The sequence below is a fragment of the Delphinapterus leucas genome, chromosome 18 (assembly GCF_059928025.1).
Source record: "Delphinapterus leucas isolate spDelLeu-1000000601 "Yukka" chromosome 18, BTC_Dleu_Yukka2, whole genome shotgun sequence".
In the NCBI taxonomy this organism is placed as follows: Eukaryota; Metazoa; Chordata; class Mammalia; order Artiodactyla; family Monodontidae; genus Delphinapterus; species Delphinapterus leucas.
The window spans coordinates 927,187-949,083 of record NC_143146.1 but is presented as its reverse complement, the minus strand read 5'-3'; the positions used below and the strand labels follow the sequence as shown (position 1 = coordinate 949,083).

Sequence of the window (21,897 nt, the reverse complement as noted above, 5' to 3'; positions counted from 1 at the left end):
TGGGATTAAAATAACCATGAGATAGGCTCCCAGGCTTTACCCAGACAATTTCAAATGAAGGTAAGAAGGCTTGATCTGATTTTGTGGAAACCAAACCTCAGTCCCTCAGTGACGGTAGAACACTGTTTTTCCAGGTTCACGCTCCTTACGTCCAGACAAAGGGCCGAGGGGAGAAAGCTTATGAAGGTCCAGGGCCTTGGAGTGTGACGACGGGGGTGGCCAGCCTGGGCGCTCCCAGCCCTGTGGGTCCTGGACGCTCAGGGCGCCGCCTTTCCCCGACACACCAGAATTGGTAAGGGCGCGGGTGCTAGGCCAGGCCTGTGAGGGGCAAGGCCTCACTCTCAGGGCGACGGCTTGCACGTCCCAGGAGACGGCAGGCAAGCTGTGGTAGCCAATCCAAGGCCGGGAAGGCTCCCCCTTCCTCACCGGGGAGTCAGCCGGTGGGGGGCTTCCCGCTTCCCGTGGGGACTGAGAGCCTGGAAAGGTGAGCCTCCCTGCTTGGGCTCACTAGAGGGGCAGGGAGATCATGGTTACAGGCCTCCCGCGAAGCCCCAGGAGTGTTTGCAACTTACACCGTTTGTGTCCCTGAGAACATCTCCCGTCTGGCTGGCCGCCTCGCCGGGCACAGGCAGGCGGGGCCCTGAGTCTCCCCGGCCTCCGGTCTGCATTATTCATTCCCGGCTCATCGCAGGGTATTCGGTTACCGCAGGGCCCCTAAGCCCGAGACCAGACTCTCACGCGCTCCCACAATGGACAGGGGTCCTGCCTGCGCAGGGGCCCAGGGGCCCTGGATCTGGACCCCGCCTGGCCTGTGGCTGACAGAGGAGCTTCCTGGATGGTTCCTAGGGGTCTTTTAATCCCTCTCTTTTTAGGGCTGGTCCTGGTTTCAGAGCCTGCTGACCCCTATCTGCTCACACAGGTTGGGGAGAAGGGTCCTCCACCTGGGTCTCCTCGAGGGGGCCGGGCCGGGAGGACCCCGTGGAGAGGGGTGCGTCCAGCTGGGGCCCCCGCCTGGGTCGGAGCAGGTGCTGAGAGGGGTGTGGGCCATGCTCGTTCAGTCTCCATCCGCAAAGTGTTCCTGGGCGCCTGCCGTGAGTGGGACGTGGTTCTAAGCAGGGAACAAAAGAAGGGCCGTGATGAATTCAGTTTCATAACAGGACTGAGTGAGCGCCAGGGTCACCCTGCCCACCACCCGCGCCTGCACGGGATCGAGGGCTGAGCCTCCCTTCTTGGGCAGCTGGTCATGTACTTTTATGTCACCCTGATCGTAATTTAAGAAACTAAGTTCTAGACTCCTCTCCCTCTCCCCTGTTCCAGCTGGAGCCTGTGAGATTCATCCTTGGAGGAGGGAGGCCGGGCAGGGTGGATGGGCGGAAATCCCTGGGGCACTTCCCGTCTCTGCTTTCTCCAAAGCCTAAGCCAGGTAACTGGGAGGCAGTGACCGGAGGGCGAGGGGAGGTGGGCCGGCACCCGGCCAGCCTTGGCTGCCAGCCACCAAAGGCCATCTGAGCTTGGCGGGGGGGCCCCCGGGGGCAGGCCGTAAGGATCGACGGCCAGATGTGCCCACACCCTCACCTGCCACTGTGACAGAGTGGAGCCCCGACGGGAGCAGGGGGCCAGCCAGGTGTGTGTGCACCTGTGCCGTGCGGGGCCTGCGAGGACGTCAGGCTGACGGGGCCTGTGGAAAGATGAGTCCTTCTTCTCGCAGTGTGGGGCCGAGCCAGCCCCTCCCGTCAGCTCCTCCGTGCTGGACGGGTCTCCAGGGGCAGCTGGGGTCACGCTGGACCTCGTGCTGGGAAGAGTCCCTCTCTGCCCGGGCGTGAGGAGGATGCAGGGAGACCCTACAGTGCAGAATCCTCAGATTCACGGTGATTGCTTGCCCTCCCGCCAGCCCTGCTCCTGGGCCCCTGAAAGCCTGCCCCCCGACTTAGCTACCCCCGCAGGCAGCCGGACACAACACCGTGCGCACCCCCCCCACCCCCAGCATCCCCTCGGCCTGAAAGCCTGCTTCCCATTCCTGTTGCTCAGGGACCACCCAGGCACCTCAGACGTTCGTTTCCCTCCAGAGGCCCTGGTTCGAGTGTCCAGGCCCCAGGATTATTAATGGCCCCTAGGGGGTCCCGATGCAAGGCAGGGTCACGAGCAGGTCACCGGGGAGGCCTGGATCTCCGCAGGGGCCGGGTCGCGTCCCCGGGACCCCTGCTCCTTCTCTGGCACGGTGACTGCTCTCGCCGGTGCTACTATCACCGTCTGCTTTATAACACAGTGTGCGCTTTATTTCTCCTGCTTCGCACTTTTACAGCCCTTGAAGGGCAGGTCTGTATGACTTGTCTTCACGGCTCTCCTCGTATCTTGCATATAGAGGAAATTCAACAAATGTTGACTGCACGAACGAAAGATTAAATTAAGTGTCCGTAGTGAAGTAAATACGTGCTTTCCCACTTGGAGAATGTGATTACGCCTTGATATCGAACTGACCTGGTTCGTATCTTATCTCAGCCACTGACCAGCTACTTCAATTCAGAAAAATTATTTAAATTCTCAGTGCCTCAGTTTCCTCATCTGTGAAATGGGTAGAACATTGTACCGATTAACAAAGGCAGACGTGAGCAGCGGTGATCACAGGGAGAGGCGTCTGATAGGTGTTCGACCAGCGTCAGCCCCATCTCCACCTGCCCCGCCCATCTGAAGGGTGAATCCAGGTCAACTCAGGACCTCTGGGTGAGACCCTCTGAGGGGATGTGGCTGTTTCTGGGGGGAGTGGGGACTTGAGTTCAGGTGAGGGAAGTGGAGGCAGGGGACTAAGTATACTTCAAACATATTACACTGAGCAGGAAGGAACTTGGCACTAGGGTTCATAACTGTTTTAATCAATTATCTTCTTAACGTCAGTAATAATTGGTCCAGACCCTCTGCTTGTCCTCAGACCAATAGAAGACAGATTTCCTCATCGTCTCATAATTGCCTCTGCAAGAACTAAATTACATTACGTTTTAAAAATACCCTGATCCCCGACTACGGCTCCCTGCAGAGTTGGGCTGGATGCAGGCGTCCTCAGGCCTTCGTGGGGGGATCAGGTGTCAGTCGCTGTCAGCCTCAGAGCCAGTGCCTCCTACACTGTGGTTGTGCTGCTTGGTCTCCTGGCGGGGGTGCCTGGGGCTGAGTTCTAAAAATGTCTGTGCCAGGTCCACACGCACGCTTTGGAGGAGGCCCGGGTCTGCTCTAGTCACGTCGAGTAGCCTCCTGGGCCTCAGTTTCCTCACCTGGGCAGGGGGAGCTCGTGGTGGGGGGGGCACACTAACACCTGCCATGCTTTTCTCACGATCCCCTGCTCACGGAGCCCTGAAAGGATTCCCAAAAACCTGCCCAGCTCCAGTTGGCATCTAAAATCTTCTGCGGTCAATGTGTTAGTTGGAAAAAGGTATCATTTCTGGCAACACATGCACATTTTTTAAGGATATTTTCAGCGCACCTTTGGAACGACACACAGGTCCAGCCCACCCAGCTGCCCTCGGGGTGCGGCCGCGAGCTCGGCCACGCACGGCCACGGCCGGGTGACCCTGCTGAGCAGCTAGGCTGGCAGGGCCGAGTGTGGACAGAGCACTTGGACCCCGTGTGGCTCCTTCCCAACACACACGGGGCTCCGGTCGGCAGAGTCGGGTCTGGTTTTCAAAGCAGCCAACCGAATCAGACTTGCTTGCTGTCAGAAAATGTTATGAGTTACCCTTCACTTCCAGCAAATGGACGAATAGACGCCTCCACGGCAACCGCTCACTGCGCGATTGTCTTCTACACCCTCCTGGGCGATGCGCGACGGGCGCGTCTCCTGTGAGCTCGCGGAGGTGTTTCCTACTGCTGCTGCTCTCTGGTCGTGGTTTCCATCATCGCTTCTGTTTGGGCCCCGGAGGGTCATCCGCACTGGGGACTCTGCACCCCTGGGGGCCTCGTGGGGGAGGGGAGTGATTTTCCCTCCACCCTGAGTTCTCGGCTCAGACCCCCACACAGAAGGCAGAGTAACAAGAGAAAAGCAGCTTAGCACACAGCTTGGGGAGCGACTCCCGGGAAAACGGCGGATTCAGACACACAGGGCAGGGGAGCAGGTGCGGCTTCCAAGGGCATCGGGTACGGGAGGGAAGGCAAGGGGTGAGGCCCGCAGATGCCGCTGGGCCGTCTCTCGACCGGTGAGAGTCGGTCTCGGTAAAGGAGAATTTATTTCCTGTTTTTAGGCAGAAGGGGGAACTTTTCCTGCTCCTTCAGAGCCTTCAGCTCCAAATAATTTTTATGTCAAAGACGCACATACTTCGGGGCGACATGTTCTGGTTTCCTTCAGCCTTTCGTGTTGAAGGTGGGCTGGGGAAGGAGATGCAGCAGCCCCGAGGCCTGTTCCCAGCGGGATCTGCTTATCCCCCCCCCGCCCCCCAGACGGAGGCTCTGCTTTAGAGCCCTTAAGCCTCACACGTGCCACTGTGTATTGTGTTTAAAACAACACAACTTATTCTCGTGCAATTCTGGGGCCAGAAGTCCAAACTCGGGCTCGCTGGGCTGCAGTCAAGGTGTTTAGGGGGCACCGCTGTGTGTCTGCACGGTCTGGGGTTGGTGTGACCACGTCTCACCGCCTGCTCTACACCACAGTCACGTCTCCCTGGATCCTAACCGCCTTGCCGGCCTCCTGGCTCCCATCCTGCTGCACTACAACCCCTCTCAGTGACCCTTCTGACGTGGGCTCCCCTGGGGCCCTGGCGTCGCCGGTGAGACCTCCTGCCGCCCACTGCATGCCAGGCCTGCCCCTGCTCTGCCCAGGGGCTCCTTCCCAGGCAGCCGAGCGGCCCCACCTCACGCCCTCTGGGCGGGCGGGACGTCTCCTCTGGTGACCAGTGACCTGAGCCCTCCTCTCCGAGTCGCACTTTCCCTCCTGCCGCAGCAGGTGTGGCCGTCTCAGCACCCCCCCACCCCTGACCTCCTGCATTTTCCTCGGTGATTATATTTATTGGCCACTGTCTCTTCTCCGAAGGGTGCCCGCTGCACCAGGACCTCTGTCCATCGGCCCTTCCCGAGTGCGGGGCACAGTGTCTAGCATGTGGGGTGGGTGCCCAATGCAGCCCGCGGTGGGGCCGCTGTGAGCGAATGGTACTGCTTTCCACGCCTGGTATACTCACCTCGACGCCACGAACCGCGGTTTTGCTCCACGCTGTGTTTGAGTTTTTCCTGCTGGTGCGGGAAGCCTAACCACGTAGTGAACCACTGGATACGTAAATCTATCCCTCGTCCTGGTGTTCGTTGCCGTTACACACAGAGCTGTGTAGCATATTTTGTGTGCAAACCTCACACGTCAGGGTTTTTCTGCCTCAGTGGAACCCCTTCAGAATGACTGGGGCTCCTAACAATTACTTCACTGTCAGACATTCTGATTGGACCCGTCTGGGTTGGCTCAGGACTGCAGTAATTTTTATTTATTTATTTATTTATTTATTTTTCTTTGCGGTACGCGGGCCTCTCACTGCCGCGGCCTCTCCCGTTGTGGAGCACAGGCTCCGGACGTGCAGGCTCAGCGGCCATGGCTCACGGGCCCAGCCGCTCCGCGGCACGTGGGATCTTCCCAGACCGGGGCACGAACCCGTATCCCCTGAATCGGCAGGCGGACTCTCAACCACTGCGCCACCAGGGAAGGCCGACAGCAGTAATTTTTGAAAAGAAGGTCTTTAGCTGATTCTCAGGGCAGCTGGGCCTGGAACCACAGGTCTTGGGCTTGTCCTTAAGCAGGGAATTGCTGGCTTGTAGGGACCCATCTTCGACTTTCCCAAACACTGCTGTCAAAGTGGTCACAGCGGGCGTAACCCCACCAGCAGCGCACGCGGGTTCCTTCCCCCAGATCCTCAATACTATTACCGTCCCAGCCTTAAAGGTTTGCCTGTGCCAAGTCCGGGGCGGGGCGGGGCGGGGGTGGTGGTGGTGGTGGTGGGTGGGAACTGGCTCTCAGTCCCCGGCTGCATCGCCTTCCCTTCCCTGGTGCTTTGCGCTCCGGGAAAACCGGGAGGGGGCAGGGGGGCGGGGCGAGGGGCGGGGCGCAGGTAGGAGGCGAGCGGACAGACGCTGACCGGAGGGGCGGTGCTCGGGCATCTGGTCCTCGCGGCCACCGCGCCCCACGGTCGCTGTCGCAGCGGGAGAACAAGCAGCCCCTCCCCCCCGGAGCAGCCCCCGGGATGCAGCCGCTCCCGCCGCCGGTGCCCGGGCCCCTGGCCCTGCTGGACACGACAGGTGAGCGCACAGGTGAGCCAGGCTCCGGTCTTCCGGCGCCCGAGCTCCGCCGGGGCCCCTGGACGCGGGCACAGGCCCTCGCCCTCCGCTTTTTCCTGAGTGTCCAGACTTTGCGCCTGTCTCTCCCCGTCTCGTTCTCCGCTGTCCTTTACTACGAACAATAGACGACGATCCGTATAAACCTTACAACGCACTCCTTTGCCATCTCTTCCACCCCATTTCAGGCTCCAAAAATTTCTAAGAAAAGGTCATTTAGTGGGGCCAGGTGGCTTCTTCCTGCTTGAAAGTGACCAAGGCCCTTAGGGCATTCTTGGCGCGGCTGTCCGCCTCATCCGCGCCCTCCCCAGGCTTCTCCCCCATAAATTCACGGAATCTCGAATTCGCGGATTTCCCACCAAGCCCGATGCAGCCAAAGCCAGGCGGCGGGACACAGGAAGCCGGAGCCTTTGTCTCCCTACCGGGAAGTGGCCGGGAGGGGAGTAAAGGGGGTGTTTTCCTGACGGGGAGGCCGGGAAGCCTTCAAGAAAAGAGAAGGTAGTTCCACGGCGAGCGGGGCTCTGACGGACGGGCGGAGGGGTGGTGATGCCTCGGGGTCAGGCTGCCGCTTCACAGGGGGTCCAGTGGAGAACGCAGGGGTTTACCTCCCAGCCCTGTGTGCAGTGGCTTTGCAAAGTCTCTTTTAAAAAACCAGATTAGTGATGTTGCTTGATTTTTAAATGATAATCAAGGCATCTGGCTTCTTCCTGAAAGAAACAATTCTATACCCACCGCTCTCTAAAGCCAAATGCTCTGTGACAGACTGAGCTGCACGTGTTCCATCCTCCTGGAAAACAGTTACTTATTATAATGACAACTAGTTGTTATGACTAGTTATTAACTACTTACAATTATTACCATCATTATATTAGAATGACTTGATTTCAAAAATAGCATTTTTGACTTAGAATTTTCTTCTGAGGAGGAACTTTAAATTTAAAAAATACTGAGAGTTGGTTTTTTATTTAAAAATACTAAACAGGAGTGTAACTGGGATGGGATTATGGGTATTTTCTACCTTACGTGTCTGCACTCATGCCCTTGGGGGATGTGTTCTGTGTAAAAGAAAAATAAAAGGGGAATTGTTGGCTCAGGGCACGTCCTTGTGCCTTTGTCTGTTTCCCCCGACGGTTGCTTAGCCCCCACGGCTGCTGTCGAGATGAAATGATTAAATGAGCTCATTCTTCTTTCTGGGAGGCCCGGCCCTCCTGACAAGGAGGGGGTGACAAGGTGACTGCCCCCACCCCGGTCTTTGTGACGCCCCCTTCCCAGCTCCACTAAATGGAGAAGGTGTGGAGGGGGGCAGCCCCTAGGTCTGCTCCATCCTTGCACCTGGTCGTGGAGCCACAGAGGCTGGGAGGAGGCTGGGAGAGGAGGCTGGGAGGAGGCTGGGGGGAGGCTGGGAGGGGAGGCTGGGAGGGGAGGCTGCGGGGAGGCTGGGAGGGGAGGCTGGGGGGAGGCTGGGGGAGGCTGGGAGGGGAGGCTGGGGGGAGGCTGGGAGGGGATGCTGGGAGGAGGCTGGGAGGGGAGGCTGGGAGGGGAGGCTGGGGGGAGGCTGGGAGGGGAGGCTGGGGGGAGGCTGGGGGGAGGCTGGGAGGGGAGGCTGGGAGGGGAGGCTGGGAGGGGAGGCTGGGGGGAGGCTGGGAGGGGAGGCTGGGAGGGGAGGCTGGGGGGAGGTTGGGAGGGGAGGCTCGGGGGAGGCTGGGAGGGGAGGCTGGGGGGAGACTGGGAGGGGATGCTGGGAGGGGAGGCTGGGGGGAGGCTGGGGGGAGGCTGGGAAGGGAGGTGGCAAGTGCAGGGAGCTGGTGGGGCTCCTGGGGAGCGACATTCTGCACAGGCTGGAGTCAGGAGAACAGTGAGCAGGCAGGTGAGATGCAGATTTGGCCTCAGGCCCACAGCCCCAGACGCCCTCCCTCCGCTCCCAGGTGGAGAGCACCGGGTAGGAGTAAGTGCTGATTCACCTTAACGTTAGCACCACCCATGACCACACGTCCATTATGCGCATAGAAACGCATCTGGAATTTCACGGATGTTCTCTCACTGCATCCTTATCACAATGAAGAGGCAGGCAAGCAGGGGGTTGTCATACCCCCCACCCCACCCCCGCGCTTTGCAGATCAGGAAACCGAAGTTCCCTCATTCATTCAGCATGAGGAGATACAGGCTGGGGGACCCGGCATCAAGCAAGATCCGCACGGCCCCTGCTCTCAGGGTCCTCCCTCTGCAGGGCTCGGAAAGGGCGGGGGTCCGTGCGCGTTCACTCAGCAGGTCTGGCAGCCCCACGACAGCTCGGGCAGCGTTCGTGTAAGTTGCCACCAGTGCTATAAGCCTAATAGTAGAGATTTTAACTAGGAGTCAGGGCATCGCCTTAAGGATGCTTCAGTTGTAACAACACGCACAGTAGGACTCCTGCTAATGGGACAGGAAGGTCGAGGGAACAATTCAGGGAATTCTGTTTTTTACCTTCAGCGTGGACCCCCTTTTCTCCGAAACTTGACCTAAAAATGCATATGTCTTACGGCAATTAGAAGGATACCCTACCTCCTTTTCTCGAGGTTATTTCTCATTGTCTTATTTTTTATGCAAAACCCTCTATTTATAAAGACTTTTGAAGGTTGGGACTCCTCTCTTTGTCACCCCTGTTGTACCTGGAATCAAAATATTCCAGTCTGTGTCATTGGGATGAGGTCGCTCAGAAGCATCCCTTTCCCACCTGCCTGTCTCTCCAGACCTCACAGTAAACTCGGAACCCGCAGTACGAATCGTGACAAGGAGGACAGCCTGCATCTTGTGATCTTTGTCATGGAGAAGTTTCAGAGGGAAAGTCATACAGGGAAAGCCTGGTGAAGTCATACTGAAAATGGCTCCTAGGAAGCTTTACACGGTCCCAAAAGAGATGTTTGACGTGACCTGTCAGAATGTCACTAACGGACTTGACAAGGTCCCAGCAAAGCTGTTTGTCTGGTGGGGCCCCTCAGGTCCCCGCTCATCACGCGACCGCCCTAAAGGGACAAGTCAAAGCGGAGCCAAGAACCTTCGGAACCAGAATATCCCCGCAGGGGGTCCTCCAGACGGGCCCACAGGAGCTAAGAGACAAGGCCCAGGGGCCGGAACTGTGGTTTGAAGCAGTTGCTGGGGCCTCAGTTAGTTATTCTGAGCAGAAATAAATGCGTAACGCATTAAATTAGGGAAAACAGCAAGAAGTCCTCTGAGGAGGAGGGCATTTGATAATTTTCTCAAATACTTAGTCCCAGAAAATTTAGTTTCAAGAGGCTTCTTGCTCTTAAAAGACATTTTACAGCGGAGATGGGGACGGAATCTCGGGAAGAACAGTTGAGGAGATCTGATAAGGAGGCGGTGCTGCCTTGGGTCCATCTGCAGGGGCTCGGGGGCTGGCGGGGTGGGCGGCGCACGGGAAGGGTGACCCCTAGGGGCGGGTGGGCGGGCAGAGGCTGCAATGCCACCCCCCACGACTGCTGGACGGCCCTGGCGTGAGTGTCTCATCAACTTCCATGGTAGCAGCTTCACTAACTTCCAAAACATAGAAGAAGGTGGTTTTCAACTTTTGTGTCCATTTTTTCCCAATGTACCCGCCTTTCTAAAGTTAATCACCCAGAGCAGAATGTCGCCCGAGGGGAGCCTTCTTTTTTCCTCTCACGCACTCATTTTCGAAGTGGCTTTGCCATTTCTGTCCCGTTTCCCTACAGACACCCCAGATCGGCTGTAACCACTGATCTTTCTGACTCTGGGGCAAACCAACTTGTACTTGTATCCTCGGTTTCAGGCTCTAAATACATGCAAGGGAAAAATAAGTGATTGCTGTCTGCATGCACACGACTTTGCAAGTAAGATGCCGTGAATAATAGTGAACAAGAGAAAAGCCCACCAAGGGGACCCCAGGGCCGCTGGGTCCCAAAGGTGTAAATCGTCTCCTAGCACTTGTGGCTGTGCTTCTGTAGACACTCCTATAGATGGTTCACCCTCAACAGTTCTTATATATTTGCAGTAAAAAGTACGAGAAAACAGCAATGAAAGAGCAGGTGAAGGGAGGTGAGGGCCTCGCAGGAAATGAAGTGACCTTCCCGAGAGCTGCGCCCTCACCAGACCAGTGGGGAGAAGCGGCGTTCCCGGGCTGGCCAAGCGATTCTGAGTGAGCACGTTGACTCAGAGTTGAGTGTAATCTATTTCTGAGTGCGTGACAATCCCTTTCTTGGGTGGCGTGACCTTGACCTGCCGTTAAACTTTGCTGACGAGACTGCGGACGGGCGTGTAAATCTTCAAAGGCACAGTCTGGGCCGGGGGCCCGGGGTCATCTGAGACAGTGGTTGAGATCAAATGAGCAGCCGCTTCCCCACCAAACACACACACGTCAATTTAAAAAACTTCGGTGTGGGAAGAAGCACCACGATTTTCTCTCATCCTGTTTTGTTTTGGAGTCACAGGGATGAAGACGGTTAACCTTCCAACAAACGAAACACACCAGCATGGCTGTGTTCAGTGCGGGGTCTCGTCCCGCCCTCTGCCCGGCCTGTGTCTCTGCCTCCGTTGTGCGGTTGCTGATGGCTACGTAGGAACAGGCGTATCTGAGATCGAATTGCTGTAATAACGATTACAATTACGGTTATTGTAAGTGAGGCTTCCCTGCCTTCCCTGAGACACACGAGAGGAAGAACGGTTCACACAAAATCCAGGAGTCAAGGCCTGAGGGAGGAAGGCACCAGTGATGGAAGGTTTCCTTTCTTGGGTTCTGCGACAGTTAAAATTAGCTTTGGCTACAGATACCAGGACATCCACAATAGTGGTTTATGGTCTAGAGATTTAATTCTGTTACCTAATCAAAGTTTGGAGGTGGACAACCCAGGGCTGTCTTTCTGCTCTGCCTCTTTGTGTGTGACTTCTATTGTCAAGGTTCCCTCATGGTGCAAAATGGCTGCAGGGGCTCCACCTTTATGTTCACATTCCAGGCAGCGGGAAGGATGAAGGGGAGAAAGGCAAAGGGACTGGCTCCTTTAAGAGATTTCCTGTAGGTTCCACCCAACATTCCTTGTTGAGATGGAGATTATTTGCTGAGAACATAATCACCCAGCTGGAGCAGAGGCTGGAAAATGCCATCTTTCAGCTGGCGTGTTTCCACATCCAATAATTGGGGCCTGTTGACAAGGGGAGAGGGTAATGGACGTGCAGGTGGGCAGCGGCGGGCTCTGCACAATTTTATAATTTCTTTCCACCCCTTCCCATTTGATCACTCGCGTGTTTGGCGCTGAGCCAGGTACAGGAGTGGAAGAACACAGGATGCCTGCCCTCCGGGGAACGGCTCGGTGTGGACACGGGGGCACAAGTGCACCCATGGAGCAGCGTGGACGTGCTGGCCATCGCAGAGAGACGCGTGCCCCCTCTCTGTGTGGGACCTGCTCGGCCTGGTCCAGGGCAGGGTGCAGAGGTCCTCTGCGCAGTCTTGGAGTAGGGCAGGGTCCAGGGTCACGGACTTGGCAAGGCCCAGGGGTGCTTGTTAATGCAGGTAACGTGCTCAGTAAGACCAGGCGCGGAGCAGATGCTCCTTAAGTGGCCAGCGTGACTGCTGCCGTGTGGGGTGAAGCCAGGACGGAGGCCGTCGGGGGACTTGGAACCCGGGGAGGGCTCAGCCACCCCCTGACGTTTACTGAGAAGCTGCTGTGCGCGGGCACTGTCTCAGGTGGCAGGGACGCAGCGGGGAACGAGGCAGGACCCCCGCCCACTCTCACGGGGCTCGTCATCCAGACGTGTGGGTGGTGACAGTGCCTGGAAACCCCTGGGTGCGGTGGGGGCCACAGGGGAGGGTGGCCATGCAGGGGTACCGGCGGGGTCTGGGTGCCCTGTAGGAGACGACGGTGAGTCCTCAGGGTGGGCAGAGGGGTGGCGAGGGGTCCCGCTCTGAGCACGGGGATGGATGGGGAAGAATCAGGCGGTGGTGGTCCCTGGGGAGCGCGTCCCAGGCTCCTGCCAGCGAGCAGCGGGGCTGCAGCAGAGAGCCAGGCTGACCCGGGATGCGCTCGAGGTCCTGGGCCCCCTTCCCCAAGCCCAGCCCCTTACCAGCTGGCTCCTTGTTTGTCCTCCCCCAGAAGGGTTTGCGAGAAGAAAGAAGACTTCCCTGTGGTTTGTGGGGTCTCTGCTGGTGGTGTCCACCTCCATCCTGACCGTCGGCCTCGCTGCCACCACCAGGATGGAGAACGTGACCATGGGCGGCTACTACCCTGGGATCATTGTGAGTGGCGCGGTCCCTGGGGTCTGCCGGTCGGGGGGCCTGGGGGCCGTGGGGACACAGATATCCGTATGCTGCTGACACGCTCCACCCCAGCCCCCCGAGGTGGAGGTTTAGGGCAATTATCCTGCATGCTCAGGTGGCCCCGTGGGGCACAGGGTCCTGAGAGGTGGGGGAGGGGAAGGAGAGGGGTCGGAGGCAAGAGGTGCGACGGGCCCTGGCCCAGAGTCTCCCCAGAGAACCAGCCCTGTGTCGCCTGGACTTTAGCCCCATGAGACCAAGCTAAGCAAACCACCCCTCGGAAACTGGACTCAGCTTTAAAAGATGCCACGAAACCTGGATAGAAGGTGCGTTCGTGGGACCGCATGGGATCAGCAGGAAAACGAGCTGACGTGGTCCTCACCTCTGCTTCTGGGCAATAACCCCACGAGGTAAACCCACAGCCCAGCCAGACCTGGCAACAGCGGCCCCCAAATCCAGAATCCTCCAGACTTCTGAACTGTGGAATTGTGTCCATTTGTTGGCAGTAAAATTTGCTCCAAGCGTCTGCATCGCACTCAGGGAGCGTCTGTGAAATTGCTTTTTATCAGATACGATGCCCTGCAAATGCACCAGAGCCCTGAGGGGCTGTGTCACAAAGTGCTAAACCAAGATTTTAACAAATGAATCTTATTTAATCTCATTACTCTCACTAGAGGTATTATGCAGGTTAGTCATGATGTTGATAACATTTTAACAAGGATGAAAATATTTTACAAGTATTCATTTTCTCTTTATATTTTTCTTTATTTTTAGATTTTATCTGTGCTTTATAAATCTACATTATCTTCCTGTGTATACTTTCTGAGTAAACCTACATAAATAGTGTCTGTGCAGGTAGTATTCTCAGTGAGCTTCCATGAGACTCTGCTTCCCGGCCCGTGTCCTGGACGGGAGGGGAGCCAGGGATGTGGAGGCTGGCGGCTGTGAGGACGCATCCCCCAGGTGACCGGCAGAGAAGGTCAATCTTGAGTAGGATTTTGCAGTGTTCTCTACGCTTCACTGGTTCAGGATTTCACCTGGAGGTCACCTTCAGAACATCCTGGGTGTGTTCAGAGCCTCGCTCTGTAGAGAACCTGACTCCTGGGCGAGAACCAGAGTGAAATTGGCTTCAGCTCAACGGTTCTGAAAGCAAACAGTGGACATAACAGATGAGGTTTGCTCAAAGAAAATGTGGATAAAAGTCACTGCTGTGGACGCATGGCATCCGACCTTGAGACTTATAGCAAGGGCGGGTCTCAGGAAGAAACTGGGTGAGAAGGTGTAAACACCTCAACATTTTGGAAAGAGGAATTTTTTCAAATCCAAAAAAATGCAACTTAGTGAGACTTAATAGATATATTTTAATACATTTATGTTGGAGTGAGATTGTGATATTTTGAAGAAAATGCTCATCTTTCCTCACTCCTTGAGAATTCTTAAATTATTGGTGAAAACTACATCTGTGCATTCACGTCCGTCTCCATAGATATAATACTTGCAGGTAAAGACATCCTTGGACATAAATAGGTCTCATTTTTAGTGCATTAAATCTGGCACCATGGTTAGAGATGCCACAGCTGTGTGAGTCAGTCACGCGGCTGTCCCCAGGCTGCTGCCTCTGCCTCGCACGGTCACTCAGAATCCGACGGGCCGGGCAGAGCTGAGGGTCACCCACTGGGTGGGCTCCAGTGCGGGGTCTCGGGGCGGCCCTGTGCCTCTGAGAGGGGCTTGTCACCGGCTGCTTTGAGCGGTGCCTCCCCTGGCGTTGCTGGAGCTCTGTTCTTCAGGCTGAGGGAAAGCTTAGGAATTCTTCCCAGGCGGGTGTTGGGGGATGAGGCCGCCGGCACCCCTGGGCACACTCGGGTGATGTGAGATGAGCACAGTCGTGGTGTTTCTCCAATGTCCCAGCGTCACCTGCACCCAGGCCGAGAGCTGAGGCCGAGGAACAGGTGGGCTGGCTCTCAGGAGCCCCTGGGCGCCCCTCCTGCCTGGGCTGGAGCCCCCATCCCACCTCGTCTGCCTGCTCACCTGAGTCAAAAGCTCATTTCTAAGGGGTGTCAGCCGTGTGCGTGTCAGAAACACCCTTGGTTCCAGCTTCCTATGATACTCCCTGAGGGGTCAGCCGTCCTCCCACGACGGCCCAGGAGAAGCTCTCAGATGGGCCTCTCCCTGACCACCAGGCGTGGAGGACGGGTCACCACGAGGAAGTTCTCCTGTCTGGGTGGGGGGCACGAGACACTCATTTCCCGGAATCGAGAGTTAAACTGACGTAGGAGTTAAAACATTTGAACACGGAAGATGAGACAGGTCTGTTTCAGCAGCTTCTATCCCGATCACTGGCTTCGATGGATCCCGAGAAGCCCACCCCAACGGGCATGAACCTACCTGCCGCTTAATGCTTCGGGCTCTGTGAGGGGGGGATGGCTGGACTTGCTTTTTGATAGGATGTCCTGAGGTGGGTGGTCACTGTTCCCTGTGGGCATTAGGCTGCCAGGCGTGTAACCCGAGCACTTTCTCCCTTGTTTTTCTTTGGTGTCAGCTGGGCTTCGGATCTTTCTTAGGAATTATTGGCATCAACCTGGTGGAGAATAGAAAGCAAATGGTAAGAATGTGCATTGTTTCTTTCAAATGTGGTTCGTGGGGCTGTATGCCGGCGGGGGGTGGGGAGTGCTGCCCCTATAGCTGTGGGTGTCCCTGGGAAAGCCCCTGCCCCAATCCAGCACCCCCAGGGTCAGTGCCTAGCTTCCCAGGCTGTGGACTGTACACCCCAGGACTCAGGGTTGAGTGGGTGCCATTCACATCTTAGGCTAAGTGAGCATCACCCCTGGGATTGTAGGGTACATTCTACAACCTCATGTGGTGTCTTAGCAGCTAAGGTTGGGCCACGGGAAGAAAAGTTTAGGGGATGGGGTGGGTTGGGAATGTTGGTATTTAGTTTAAATCATGGTGTATAAGGTTCAGGCAAAAACACGCGTGTATGAACGTCTGCCCTTGAGTCAGGGAGCCTGGCATCTCCTCCTACGTCTGGGGTGAGACGATGGCTCTCCCAGACTGAGGAGAGAGAAGGGGTCAGTGGAAAACCAGGAGAACCGTGGTTCAGAGGTCTTTGCAGAGGGCATGTCTACAACTGTTTGTCTGTGGGACGTATGAGTGCCAACTGTGATCAGTCAGGTTACAAACCTGACTTTTATTGATCATTTCAATTTGGAATCTGTCGTGTTGATGCAGTGCTTTGGGGAAGAGAGCTATGAGAATAGTTAATTCTTAGTGAATTCAAAATAGTTAATTTTGCCAAATCATTGTGCCAGCCAGCGTTGACTTTTGAGAGGGTTCAGGGAGGATGCGGTTGGACCATATGCTCTTTCTGTCTCATCTCCAAATCATCGTAACAGACTGTGCCGGCGTGTCCGCCTCTACCTGCACCGGCCATCATCCTGAGGTATCACCAGGATCACAGTGGCTGCCCTGGGCTTTCACGGGTGTGTGAAGGTGTGGAGAAGGTGGAGACTTGCACACAGCTGGCGGGAATGTGAAGTGATGCAGCCACTTTGAAAAGCAGCGTGGCAGCTCCTCAAAATGTTTCACGTAGACTTACCGTAGAGGAAAGCGTGTGCTGTCGTCTGCTTCTAGTCTGGCCCTTCTGTTGGGTGTGAAGTGGGGTCTCCTCGTGGATTTGTGTTTCCTCGATGACTAAAGATGTTGAGCCTCTTTACATGTGCTGATTGGCTTTTTGTATATCTGTTTCCGGTTGTCGTTGAGAAATGTCTATTCAAGTCCTTTGCCCATTTTTAAATCGGGTTACTTGCCTTTTTATTGTTGAGTTGTCAGAGTCCTTTATATATTCTAGATACAAGTCCCTTATCTGATATATGATTTGCAAGGATTTTAGCCCATCCCGTGGATTGTCTTTTCACCTTCTTGGTGGTGTCCTTTGAGGCACAAAAGTTTTCAATTTTAATGAAGCCCGATTTATCTAGTTTTTCTTTTGTTGCTCGTGATTTTGGTGCCATTTCTAAGAATCTCATGCCAACTCCAAGGTCATGAAGATTACCCTTATGTTTTCTAAGAGTTTTATCACTTACATTGAAGTCTTTGGTCCATTTTGAGTTGATTTTGTATGTGGTGTGAGATAGGGGTCCACATTCAAGCTCTTGCATATGGCTACCCAGTGGTCCTGGCACCATTCGGTGAAGAGACTGTCCTTTTTTCCGTTGGATGGCCTTGAGACCCTAATTGATAATCACTTGGCCATAGATGTGTGTGTTTAGTTTTAGACTCTCAAGTCTGTTCTGTGATCTGTGAGCTTCTGATAGAAATTGTGTTGAATCTGTAGATCAGTTGAGGGAGTGTCGCCCCATGAACTTGGGGATGTTTTCCATCTCTTTAGATCTTCTTTCAACAATGTTTTGTCATTTTAAGAGTTGAAGTTTTGCACTTCTTTTGTTAAATTTATTCCTAAGTATTTTATCCTTTTGGAGGCTATCGTGAATGGAATTGTTTTCTTAACTTCATTTTTGGATTGTTCATTGCAAATGTATAAAAATACAATTGAGGGGCTTCCCTGGTGGCGCAGTGGTTGAGAGTCCGCCTGCCCATGCAGGGGACGCGGGTTCGTGCCCCGGTCCGGGAAGATCCCACATGCCCCGGAGCGGTTGGACCCGTGAGCCATGGCCGCTGAGCCTGCGCGTCCGGAGCCTGTGCTCTGCAACGGGAGAGGCCACAGCAGTGAGAGGCCCGCGTACCGCAAAAAAAAACCCAAAATATAATTGATTTTTGCATGTTGCTCTTATATCCTGCAACCCTGTTGGTCTCACTCATTAGTTCTAAGTTTTTTAGTGGATTCCTGAGGATTGTCCGTCTATGAGGTCATGTCACCTACAAATAGAGATAGTGTAACTTCTTCCTTTCCAAAATAGTTGCTGGAGTTCTATTTCTTTGGCTTTGGCAAAAGAAATGTGGGCCTTGGAGTGGGAGGATAAAAATCCAGAACTGACCCTAGCCCCCAGACAGGGTCCAGCCTCCCAGGAAGCCACCCTGAACCCCAGGCAAGACGGGGCCACCAGGTTCCATAGACCAGAGCTTTCTGCCTGAGGTTGCGTGTGTTGCCCGTAGAATCTCATTTCGGCCCTTTCAGGAAAGCATTCCTCCAGAATTACCTTGTACAATAAACACGTGTTTCACTATCTAACATTTAAGTTAATGTTCGTGAGAGCCGAAACCTGTGTCGACCATTAGCATGTCTGTCATCCTGACTGTCGTGAGCCTCAGTTTCTTCACATTCAGGATTGTTGAGCATCTGAGTCAACGCACGCGAGAACATGCTGCCGCGCTGGTCCGTAACGGGTGTTCGGAGACTAGTAGCCGTTGTTACTTATTGTATTGAAGCACGGAGGTCAGTCAAAACATTCAAGTTGTAGCAAAGGAAACAATAGGAAGCTGAGAAAACGTCAGCTGGAGACAGTGCTTGTTTCAGATGCATCTAGGTTTGTAAGAACGCTCTCTTTTCCCTTGCTTTCTCTTCATTTTAAGTTTTTGCAATAGAAAAATTTAAATATATGCAGAAGTGGACAGAATAGTATAATAAACCCTCTGTATCCATCTCCCAACTTCATCCAATGTCGACTCATGACCGATCTTGAGTGGTATTTTGAAGCAAGTCCCAGACATGGTATCATTTTGTCTGTAAACATTTTACTCTGCTCAAGCTAAGGGGTGGAATCTAATCATTACAAATGGCTCGTCCACGATCTCTATCCATTATGGCATTAGTCTCCAGTGATGTCCAAAGAATGCCCTCAGCGGAGTCAGCTTTTGATATTTTCCCATTGACGAATGAGTTCTTGCTTTCTCCTTGCCCAGACATCAGAGTCCCTGATTTCACCAACAGCTCTGCAGTCTAGCTTGGTCCCCACGGCCGGGGATGGAGAAGTTAAGGGCTTAAAGCAGCTTGTTAACTGCCGCCTCTGCCCACCCCCAGCCTTATGTACGTGCATGCGCACACACACAGACACACGCACGCACGCACACAAGAGACACACACGGACACACAGAGACACACACAGACACACATATACACACACGCGCGCGCGCACGCACACAAGAGACACACACATGGACACACAGACACACACAGAGATACACACACAGACGCATACACTGGAATCTTCCCGGAACATAGTTTAAAACCCCCTGAACTAGAAGGACCGATGGGACGTCACTTAGCGGTAGAAGCGCGTTTCCTACAGAGGATTAGGGTATCGGCCTCCGTCTGCTGGGCTTCTGCTCCTTCGAGTGTTGTGCTAGGGGGTCCTGGCTGTGCCCTCCGGCACCCCCTGCTCCAGGTCTTGACATCACAGGAGTCTCCTCGGCCCTTCACCTTCCCGTGTAGAAGCCAAGCTGGCCTCTGCTCCGCCAGGACTGAGCTGGGCGGGGCTGAGACAGCAAGGCCTCGAGGGCTGGGCAGGCAGACAATGGGGTGCTGGGGGATCTTAGGGCCATCGGGGAGGAAGCCTGCGAGGTCCACGGTGACCCATGTGGAGGCTGTGCAGGGGGGGCTGGGCTTTCCCCGTGAGGGCCCACTAGTGATGGGGTTCCTGGCAGGCAGGGGCGGGAGGGTGGTGACCAGGTTCACACGCTGTCCCACCTCCAACCCCGTGCTCCACCAAAGGGCCTGCACACCCATCCAGTTCTTTCTTCAACGAATGCTTCCTGGAACAGCTGCACGGTGCTGAGCTGGGGGCTGGGGCTGGGGGGTGGGGGAGACCCTGAACTCATGGGGCTTCGACCTGTACATGCAGCTGGGGGCCCCTTGGGGCAGACAGGGGAGAGGCAGTGAAGGCAGAGAAGAGCTGGAAGGTCTATCCCCAGGCCGGGACAGGAAGGTGGATGCTCTTGGCAGATAAGGCTGAGAACCAAACAAGGCGTGTCAATTCTGTTAATAGTTTCAAAGAACCAACTTGCAGTTACCTCAATTCCCTTTGCTGCTTTTCTGCTCTGTTTCTTTTATCTCTGCTTAAGCCTTTCCTAGTGCCTTGCTTCTGCTGGTTCTGGGTTAAGTTTGCTCTTCTCTTCTAGTTCTCTAAGGTGTTACCGCCTTCTCCTCAGTGTGTGTGTTCACAGCTCTCACTTTCCCTCGGTCCTGGTTTAGCCGCGTCACCTCTTGCCTGGACCCTGTGGTCGGGGCTAATTGCTCCCCTCCACTTTCTACCTTCATCTGGCTCCAGGCAGCCTCCTTCTTATCACATCCTTATCTGTTTGGTGTTTGTTTTTGAAAATCACTTTCCCCTGCTGGAATGTAGTAAACTCTGTGGGCCCAGCGGAGATTTGAAGATGACCTTCCCCCACTGAGTAACAGCTGCCCTTCTCCCAGAAGAGACCCTGACAGGACAAGGAGACACAGTCCCAACCCTAATCTAGTGCCTTCCTTAGTTGCTAGAGTCACAGACAGACCCTGCCTGCAACATCTGTCGGGCCCGGCAGCCCTCGTGTTAGAGAGGGGCCTTCGGGGCGTGAGCGGGTCCTGGTGCTAACGTTGTTAAACCACTAGGCTGCTCGAGGGGCAGCGAGGCCTGGAAAGGACGTGGCGGCTGTGACCGAAACCAGGACACGCAGGCCTCGGCCAAGGGGCAGCTGCTCGTCCTGGCTGGTTTCCTACTTCCAGCCCGAAGCGCTGGAGGAGAGAACTTCCAATGTCTTTCCCAGCGCCGTCAACTGGGCCCTGGTGGTTCCCGGGCAGTAGCACGCGTGCGGTCACCCCAGAGCCAAGTTTACCACGTGTGAGGTGGTGCTAGCTCTGGCTTTTACTTCTTCCAGGGCAGTGGGAGGAAGGGCAGCCGAGCAGAGTCAGCTGAAGGTTGATGAGGACGTTCAAGTCGTGGGGACGTGTGCAAACAGAGTCAGAACACGTTTACACACCCAGCTATGGGCAGCTCTGTGTGCTAGGAGACACTTTGCAAGTTGTGTGCTGTCTGTGGAGACCTGGATGAAATCTGGTGGAGGTGTGATGTGAGCGTCTCTCGGCCGAGACTGTGACCGAGCCACAGTTGGGGCGGACCCGGCCAGTGGCCAGCGTGGAGCAGGGCGTCCTCTGAGGCGTTGAGTCGGTGCGTGGAAGACTCACCAGGGCAGCGGGTCCGACGATGGCTTTGCTCACCCGCTGGTGGTGAGAGAAGCAACAGGGCCTCAGGGGCCACTTCTGGGAGCGTCTCAGGCGGCTGCAGTTCTTAGTGGACTTCCTGAACCAGCACCCGTGCTGGAGCACACAGGGCTGGGCAGACACCTACTTCTGACGAGGTCCCGGTGACCAGGCTAGCCGCAGACCCACTGGTCCTAGGAGACCCGTCGCTGGGGACAGCTCCACTCCTTAGGGACACTGGCAGTGGCCCTGAGGGAGGTGGGGAGGGGGAACGGTGCCATCCCAGGGGTGTCAGGCCGCAGGCTGCGTGGCTGTCTGCAGGAGCAGGTATCCCGGACCGAGTGCACGGCTGGACCCGGTGCCAGCCCAGCGTCTGGGACAAAGCAGGTGCTGGGGAACACTTGCTGGGGGAGCAGTTTGTCCCTCCCATTGCTTTTGTGCCAGAAAGTTGTCCTCCCTTCCTGAGGTCACAACTACTTGGGGGTCTGGGAGGGGCCGGGGCTGCGTCTGAACTTGACTGTAGCTGTGGCCTCTCCGTAAGGCTGGGGTGGGAGTTCCAGGTCAGAACCGGTACTTTCCCTCCCTATGCGGCTGGGGTGTCAGGATGAGATGGGTGCCCCATGCTGAAGGACGTGGAGCTCCAAAGCGATGTTGTTCAGGTTGCGTCTCTGTGTTGGGCCCCTCTGGCCGGAAGCTCTGCCCAGCTTCCTTCCTGTCGGGCTACGGCATCCAGGGCCCTCGCGGTCAGTCACAGGAGCTGCCCTGCTCTCCGGCCGATGCTAAGACGAGACGGGGCGGCCTCGCGCTCCAGCCTCTACGAAGCATGAACCGTGGGCTGAGCGTCTCTGTGCGAAGGGCGCGAGCCCGGGGCGGCTGGAAGGTCCGGGGAGGAAGCGGGAGGACGTGGCAGGCAGAGCAGACGCAGGCCTTTCATTCGCTGGAGACGCGGGCCTGCCTGGCTCCCAGGACAGCGGAAAAGTGCCTTCTGAGTCTTTTATGTGTTTTCCTGTAGTTTGTCACAAGGCAGTTACAAGCCTGGGAAGGCTCGGTTCGGTGTGGTTTCTGCAGTGATTTTTCCCACCACTCTTTAGCCAGCCGCGTTGCATTTGTGTGCAGTAACTTCACGGAAAGGGACCACGCGGTCTTCCTCCCCCAAAATGAGGGAGGGTCTGCCCCTGGCCTCCCTGCTCGGCATCAAGGCCCTGCTGGGGTG

General features: G+C 55.7%; 1 protein-coding gene across 1 annotated transcript in view; it reads left to right on the top strand.

Moving 5' to 3' along the window:
• Positions 1-6,200: 6,200 nt before the first annotated feature.
• Positions 6,201-21,897, top strand: part of TMEM255B (transmembrane protein 255B) — a 31,923-nt gene continuing 16,226 nt past the window's right edge. Inside the window, exons 1-3 of the mRNA XM_089899307.1 lie at positions 6,201-6,267; positions 12,390-12,532; positions 15,090-15,152. Coding sequence (XP_089755433.1) covers positions 6,201-6,267; positions 12,390-12,532; positions 15,090-15,152 — 273 coding nt within the window. The remainder of the gene's footprint in view (positions 6,268-12,389; positions 12,533-15,089; positions 15,153-21,897) is intronic.